Source organism: Enhydra lutris, unplaced genomic scaffold (genome assembly GCF_002288905.1).
Source record: "Enhydra lutris kenyoni isolate GAN:26980312 unplaced genomic scaffold, ASM228890v2 scaffoldscaffold23, whole genome shotgun sequence".
NCBI classification, from domain to species: Eukaryota; Metazoa; Chordata; class Mammalia; order Carnivora; family Mustelidae; genus Enhydra; species Enhydra lutris.
In genome coordinates, this window is record NW_019154107.1 from 24,895,573 (window position 1) to 24,904,375 (window position 8,803).

The following is an 8,803-nucleotide window of genomic DNA, read 5'->3' on the forward strand; positions in this document are numbered from 1 at the left end:
TATTCAGCCATAAAAAAGGAAGGAAATCCTGCCATTTCAACATCATAGATGGACCCCAAGGGCATTATGCTAAATGAAATACATCAGACAGAAAAAGACAAGTACTGTTATGCCTTCTTTTATATGTAGAATTTTAAAAAACCAACCAAACAAACAAAACGGAAACAGACCAATAGCTACAGAGAACAGATTGATGGTCGCCGAAGGGGAGGGGGTAAGGGGGGGGGAAAATGGACGAAATAGGCAAAAGGAATTAAGAGATACAATCTTCCAGTTATAAAATAACTAAGACGGGAGTAATGTACAGCAGAGGAAATATAGTTAATAACATTGTACGGTGACAGATAGATGGTAGCTAACTGGGTGACCACTGTGCAATGTGCAAAAATCACTTGAAACTAATACAATACTGTACGCTAATTATTTTTAATAAAAACTGAAAGCAAGAGCTTCAAGAACGATTGGTTGCCGAGCTAGGGTGTACCACCCAGGATCCCCTTGAGGAAGGACTTGGTGGCCCCAGCTGCTGAGAGTCCCCCTTCAGGGATGGCCTCGGCTATAGAGCTGTCTTGGCTGCAAAGTGTCACATTACCGAAGGTCAACCCCCTTCCTAAAGCAAGCACTGGGATAAAGGCTAAGCCATTGGGGCCCATCTCAGGACAGCTCTAAAAGGCCATTCTAGCTCCAGAACTCTGTGGGCTGGGTCAATGTCTCCCTCCACCCACTCCTGTGTCCTTCCTCTCCCTTCCACAGGTATTGATCCCAAGAACACTCCCAAATGAACCTTTCGCACATTAAACTCCACCTGCTTCCTGGAGAACCCAAACTGTGCAGTGGGCTCTAACCCAAGTGTCTCCAGGCATCATCAGACAGGAACATTTAAGCACACTTACATGGATCAGTAAAGACTGTACTTTTCACTACTGATTGTGCTCTACCAACTATGCAACAGCGTGCTCAACCCATTCCCACTGAATATTTTCACATGAGATTATAGACTCGCTGGTAACATTCCCAAGCTATCTTATATCTTCTTTATGAAACAATAACAAGCTTAGGCATACCAGAGTGCTGTAGACTTTGGGATCTAGTTACGTTCTCATTATTAAGTTAAATTGGTACCACTTTATACCTATGTTCCTGTCTTTCTTAAACCGGCGGGAAAGAAATGGCCCCTTCCAAATGTCTCCCACAGACTGGACTGCTTCTAGGTTTGCTCAGTCGAGATGAGAAGAGACCCAAAGAGTAAAGTTCTCACTGTATATGAGTAACAACTGGAAGAGCCCACTGCTGAAGCACGGGCCCTTTCTCTGATGCTACGTTCCTGTTCCCTCACTGTTCTCCTACCTTTAAAGACAGAATTGCTGCTCTTAGCCTTGGAAGGTGACTGCTCAAGGCCCAGCACCCTCACCTGAGGAAGTAAGACCTCCCCGTTTCACAAACGATAATAATAGCTAACATTTAAACCCTTATTGCTAGACAGATGTGGTGATAAGTGTCTTACGCGTATCAACTCAATCCTCACAACCACCGAGATGGAAGTTCTATTCTTTCTTTCTTTTTCTTTCTTTCCTTTCCCTTCCCTTCCCTTTCCCTCCCCTCTTACTTCTTTCTCTCTGTCTTTCTTTCAGAGAGAGCGTGCACGTATGCACGAACCATCCCCCCACCACACACACACACACACACACACACACAAGAGCGTAGGAGTGGGGAGAGAGGAAGAGAGACTCCTAAGCCCACTCAACACTGAGCAGGAAGCCTGACTGGGGCTCAATCCCATAAGCCCAGATCACAACCTGATCTGAAACCAGGAGTCAGAAGCTTAATCTTCTGTGCCACCCAGGTGCCCCAGAAGTACTACTCTTATCTCCATTGTTGAGGGGAAGAAACCTGAAAGGTTGAGTGACTTGCACAAAGTCACCCAATTAGTCAATCACAGAGCTGAGGATTTGAACTCAGGGTCATGTCCCAGTCACAGAGTATGCAAGGGATAAAATGGGGGAGGGGTGGCTAAGGGGAGAGGGAATCTTGGGCCTTCCCATGGGGTGGCTCCTCTTCTAGTGTGGGTGGTGAGCCTTCTGTGGGCCCTTAAATCAATTTAATGGTTCACAAACAACATTCAAAAAAGAGAAAGAAGGGGTGTGAGGGAGGGGAGAGAAGAAAAGGAAAAGAGGGAAGAAAGGTACAGAGGAAGAAAGACAAGATGGCATTGTGCCACATGTAGTCAGAATAGTATTGTTTCACAAAACCTTGGTTCTGCTGTATCTGTGCATGCTGGGTTGTTATGAAAAAAGTCTAACTGTGGGTTGTTATACCCAAAGGTCATTAAATTTCATTCAAATTCAGTCATCAGGAAAATAAAAATTAAAGTAATAAGCTACCACGCTTTCAGAGGCAAAAGTGTAAAAGCAACTTGAATGTCTATCAACAGAAAAATGGATGATGAATTATTCTATATCCATATTATAGCTAGCTATTCAAGAATGGCTTAGGTCTATACATATTAAACTAGAGAGATTGCCTATGATGTAGCATTAAGTAAGAGAAACACACCACCAATAAATGCATGTGGTACAATCATATTTTGTACAATTAGTGATGAAGCCCCCAACATACAGATGAACATTTGGGTGGTGGATTGGGCAAAACAGAAAAGGAGGGAAGGAGGAACTAAGGAAAAGTACAACAAAGGCAGCCACCATCTAGCAAGAAGTGTGTGCATATCATTCAGGGTGCCACAGGAAACAGAGGACATGAGCAAATCGTGTAAGTTGAAAGGAATTTAATAAAGTGACTATTTATGAAGTTGTGGGAAGCATTTAGGAAAACCAACAGGGGATCCTCCAGTCCCTCGAGGACTATGGCAATAGGGAGCCAGTGTCACCACCGGAAGGGGCAAGAGATGGTGGTTACTGGAGCCTGGAGTGGTAGGGAGCTGTATGGAGGAGGCAGTCAATCCATGGGAACTGGCAGGGACAGAAAGGATTTCCCTCTCCTCCCACCCTCCCCTCTCTTGCTGGTACATTGCACTGGCCAACCCAATTGGGGGCCAGGGCACTGGGGGACCCATTGATGCAGCCCATAAACGTCAACTGCCCAGGACTCAGAGCAGGAGGCGGGGGGACTGGAGAAAAGTCCTAATGGGACAAATATTTGGATGATACACGATACAGAGTACTCTAACACTGAGTGAGAAAGTGAGAATAAAAACTCCATCTATGATTTTTCTTTGTACATACATTAAATATTTGCATGAATGAGAATTAATAAGGTTACCAAATGACTGTACCAATTTGCTTTTGTGATGGTATCTCAGATTTTAGTTAATTAAATCCAGTATCTTCAATAATAATTACATTAAAAAGGAAGAGTTTTTCTTTTTTATTCTTTTTCTATTTTATTCTTCATTCAGAAAAAAGACCTGAGTTCTAATTCTTGAATCTACCACATGCTTGCCATTTCTTTACCTTCCTCATTTCTAAAATGGGGACCCTGAACGCACCTACCTCGTAGGGTTGCTATGAGGGTTAAACCAGTTGATAGATTTTCAGGCCTTAGGGTAATGTTTTAGCACACGGTAAGTGTTTATAGTTGTTATGGTGACAACGGGACATCAAGAGCCTCCCAGTGGGTCTACCTGTGTCCACAGCCCCTCTCCGAAGTACCCACCATCCAGCTAGAGCAAGCTGATCACGTCACTCTCTTCCTTGAAATCTGTCCATGGTCTCCAGACCTTGTAGGACAATATTCAAAGTTCTCCCTTGCTGGCCTCCCCAGCCTCAGCCTTTTCCACTCCTCCCTTTGTGCCTTCATTCCAGCCACACCAATTCCTTCTGGTTCTGCACAAGCTCCATGCTGTGCCCCCTCTCCCAGAGCCTCAGTTGGGAATGTCTTTTCCCTACCATGCCACTTCCCTCCCTGGCTGACTCTTCCCATTTGTCACTGAAATTTCAAGCCCGGCCTCCCCTGAGGAGACTTCCTGTCTCCCGACTCCTCTGCCCCTGCCCCTCCAACCTCAACAGCTTCCTCCTCTTCCCATTTCATCCTCTTCAGGCTGTATCACGCTACACTCCTAATCACGAGTGTATTGATCCCACCATCATCAGGTGCCCCTCCCCCTGACCAAAAGGTAGCAATCATGACCTTCATCTCTGGACCCCCAGCATGGAGCACAGAACCTGCTGAGAGTGCCTTAGTCACGATTTGTCTGAGAATTAAACTTAGAAATGAGCGAGTTATGTGACCCGAAGTCACTCAGCTAAGTAAGTGGTGCAGCAGAATTCAACCGGAGTTGTGTTGGACTCCAAAGGCCGCCACTGTCTCCCAACCATCTGGAAGTTCTAAGGCCGCCTGCCACTCCAGAAGAGTCGCATGCCTGAGGGAACTCCCCAGGGGCATTAGACCAGTTCAGGCCAGAATGAGTTGGTCAGCGGAGTTGGTCAGCAGAGACCGGGAGGGATAAATGCCTCTTTTCTGGGAGTAATCACATGACATTTGCTTTATCAAGGGACTTTCCCAAGAAAATCAATTTCTGGAGCATGTTAAAATATAAACAAACGGCCATCCACCCACCCACTCCTTAAAGACAATTGGTCCAAAGAGATCTCAGAGAATTCAGACAATTCCACAATGTTGAGAGCACCACCCGATCACATGAACTTTGTTTTCCCTAACCAAGCATTTTTCTACTGGATTTTTATTTTAAATTTGGCTCCACTGTGAAATGCACCCCCAGCAACCCCCCCGCCCCGCCACCTCATCCTATACTGTTTCACCCAAGGCAAACCTGTATGCACAGCCACAGACATTCTGGGGATTCTTGACATATGCACCATTTGAGATTTGTTCTCGTGGCTCATGATGATGTTAGCAGAATCCCTTGATAACAGTGTTTATATCTATTTATAACTGTAACCTATTATCCTATTTTCCATATAATTGGATGCGACTGAGGTTAAAAAAAATTCAGCTGCAGAAGAAAAGTCATGTTCTTATAGAGCAGATGTTCGCTCAGCATGGAAAGTGAATTAGCCTTTAACACAAATGCCCAGAAATACATCAGTGCTTTTTCCAAAAGCCCTGGTGTTAATGTTTTATGCTGAAAAATAATTTTTAAGATAAAGGATATTAAAAATGCAATGGAGGTAGCCACAGCTGGTTTTTTAAAACCGGTGTTAATTTTACCTCTTTCAAGTACGACGGTGCTTCCAATTCAGGCACTGGATTCATTCTCCAGTTCAGGGTGCAGAAAAGTGATTCATAATTTATTTGTTCGTTACTGTCTTCAAACCTGAAAATATAATTATAATATATAATTTGACTCAATTTACAGAGCCCAGGACCAAAATGTCAGCTTAAATGCTATCCAGGAAAACATAATGTCAGGTTAGGTTTTAATATCTGGTATTTTTCTTATTTCTTACTAGTTTTTTGAACTTTGTGAGCAGAGATCCCACACAGCTAATTCACCAGTGTCCCCAGCACCTGGAGTCATGCTGGCACTTAGTAGGTGCTCAGTAAAGATCTGCTGCAGTTGCCATAGAAACAAATGAGCTCATTATTCAGTAACTGAGACCATTTTGTTCAGAGTATTTGCAGGTCCTCTTAATTTAATATGGTTGGTACTACAGGTCAGTGAAACAAAACCACCTTGTGTTTCTTAAATTGCATGATTTTCTAAATTTTTAAGGGGAGCCTAGATTCAATGCATCTACTAAGATACTTTTAGGAAAAATAAAAGGTATCTTTATCATTTATTATGATGTAGCCATTAAAAGGGGTTATTTAGGGGTGCCTGGGTGGCTCAGTCGGTTAAGTGTCCGACTCTTGATTTCAGCTCAGATCGCGATCTCAGAGCTGTGAGATCGAGCCCTGCATTGGGCTCTGCCCTGCGTGTGGAGCCTGCTTAAGTTTCTCTCTCTTGCTCCCCCTCTGCCCCTCCCCACCCCTAAAAGAAAAAAAAGGGGGGGTGTTATTTAGATCCACGTATGCTGTCTAGGAAAAAATGTTCAGGATATATTGTTGAGCTGAAAGGAGGTTACAAAATAGTATGTAGAAATGTGATCTCACTTGAAGTATATATTTATATAAAAAGGCACAGGGGCACGTGGGTGGCTCAGTCAGTTAAACATCCGACTCTTCATCTAAGCTCTGATCTTGGTCTTAGGGTCATGAGATCAAGCCCCGTGTTGGGCTCCATGCTGGATGGGGAGCCCACTTAAAAAAAAAGAAAAAAAGAAAGGCATAGAAAAATTCTAGCAACAATACACTGAAGTATTAAAACAGCTATCTCTGGGAAGAGAGACTACTTTTTGCTTTTTGCTTTAGAGCTCTCTGTATCTGAAATGTTTTAAATTTATAAGAAAAAATACTAAGCCCATGTTTCACTTAAAAGAAAACACTGGCATAAATTTAACCTTAACCATAATAGAGTTTTGGCCATTAAGACCCAGTAATTTCAAACACAATTGTTGGAATGACCTAAACACAAAGTGAAATTCTTCTTAGTATAATACCTCAATGCCACCTAGTCTTAATTTCACCACGCTCTGTCAATTTTGAAAGCTAAACATATATTGGTCATGTCAGACCATTTTTTGAAGGACAAGATGAAGGTGTTGTTCCAAGCACCCTGCCAGAGTTCCTGCCCTGCTCAGGACCTCCAACTCAACAGTCCCCTTCCAACTGGCAAGTGAGGTGTACAAGATACTGTGGCAAGAATGAACAGGGGATAATTACTTAAAAGAAAACCTGGTGATAATAAACTTGGGAAAATAACATACTCATAAATAGTCAAAAGCCTCCCCACCCCACAGGAGTAAAGAAAATAATAGCTCATATTTATAAACTAATACAAATTAGCAGTAATAAGTTAAGTGTTACAAGATGAAGTCACATAGACTGGTCAATCTAAACAAAGTAGAATAAACAGAGTGATCAGAAGAGGAGAAAGAGAATTCGGTTCTTCTTTTGTGTACATTTTCTTTGGCTGAGGATTCTGGGATACAACTCCAATATGCTGCCCCCTACCACTGTTTATCCTCTGGATTTTGGCTCACTTGTCATTTGAACTCCTTGAAAGGACATGCTCTGTTTATGGAAATATTTGTAGCCAAAATGCTGGACCATTATGTCTTTTATTTGTGTGTGTTTTGGGAGAAGAACTAAAACTCAATCAATTAAAGATGTTTTGTAAGAAACTTTCCTCTAGCATGGAGTCTTGAAGACAAGTATTCCCTAATACTCTGAGTAGGAGCTGAGGTCAGAGAATGAGGTCACGTAGGGCCTTTGACTTTCATACGAAGGAAAACTAAGAGCCACTGGAGCATATTGTACACAGAGCAGTTATGGGATCTCAGTTATATCTTCTAAAGGTCACTCTCATGGATATATTGAGAAGAGAAAGCAGGAGCAGGGCCAAAGTGGTGAGGGTAGTTAGCTGTCTTCTGCAATGACCAGAGTAGGCATAATGGCGACCTAGATGGCAGTGGGGGCAGTGGAGGGCACTGAGGAGTAGTCAATTCTGAAAGATATTTTCAAAGATTTGTTTGTTTTAGAGAGAGAGCAAGCGGGGGAGGGGGTTGGGACAGAGGGTGAAGGAGAGAGAGAATCTCAAGCAGACTCCATGCAAAGTGCAGAGCCCAACATGGGGCTTGAGCTCATAACCTAGAGATCATGACCTGTGCCAAAACCAAGAGTCAGATACTCAACTGACTGAGCCACCCAGGTGCCCCACTTCTCAATATATTTTGAGTGTAGGGTTCCTGAAGGATTGTACGGAGTCAGAGAGACAGACAGATAGAGACAGAGAGAATGCACGGACTCGGAACAACTCCAAGGGTTTTGCTTGACCAACTGGAAAAATACAGCTGTCCTAACTGAGATAGGAAGGACTGTAGGGGCTACAGGTTAGGGGTAAACAAAATGAAGAGTTTTGTTTGGATATGTTACATTTTGATGGGAAGGGGGCAGCTGGACATAGGAGTCTGAAATTCAAGGAAGAGGTTGGACTTGAAGATAGAAATGTGGGAGCCACTAACACATAGATGATATTGAAAGCCACCAGACCAGGAGACTGGATGAGATCACCAATGAACCAAGTTTCTCTATCTGTTCCTACAGTACAGAATGTAATTGTCAGTAAATTCCCATTACAACAATTATAGGAGACACTTATTTAATTCTAGAAGTTTCAGAATTCAATTCTGAATTCACAAGTATAATATCCCAGTAATTTGGGAGCCAGTCAAAAGACTACCAAACAGACGTAGGGTCACATCAGACTCAGCCCCTGAATACAATGCACTCTCCAGTCCTGTGGGTTCTACCACCATAGCAGATCACCAATCTCTTTTTCTCCACCTCCTCTACTGCTCACTAATTTCAAGCCACCATCAACTCTCACCCAGGTTACAACGATAGCTTTGTAGTTTGGTCTTACTGCTTCTACTCTGACTTTTGCTGCAGACCCACCCTCCACCCAAATGAGCTTTCTAAAACACAAACCAGATCAATAACTTCCTTGCTTGGAACTCTCCAGTGGCTTCCCAATCCACAAGAACATAAGCTGAACTCCTTATCAGGATTGACAAAACCCTGAGTAACCTGGTCACTGCTGACTCCTCCAGTCTCATCTGAAAACTCTCTGTTTGCAACATTCCAGGTGTACTAGCCTTCTTGCTGTTCTCTGAGCATGCCAAGATTGCTCCTAGAAGTGCAAGGCATTTGCACCCTCTAGTTCTTTTGCCTGGAAAGTCTCCACTCAAACGTTGCTTCTTCAGAAAGGCCTTCCTGAAGTTCCTCT

The 8,803-nt window shown here is 43.2% G+C and overlaps 1 protein-coding gene across 1 annotated transcript in view; it reads right to left on the reverse strand.

Moving 5' to 3' along the window:
• The window catches only part of LOC111150497 (EF-hand domain containing 2), a 188,316-nt gene that overhangs the window by 12,022 nt on the left and 167,491 nt on the right, over nt 1-8,803 (reverse strand). The window contains exon 14 of the mRNA XM_022507976.1: nt 5,185-5,290. Coding sequence (XP_022363684.1) covers nt 5,185-5,290 — 106 coding nt within the window. The remainder of the gene's footprint in view (nt 1-5,184; nt 5,291-8,803) is intronic.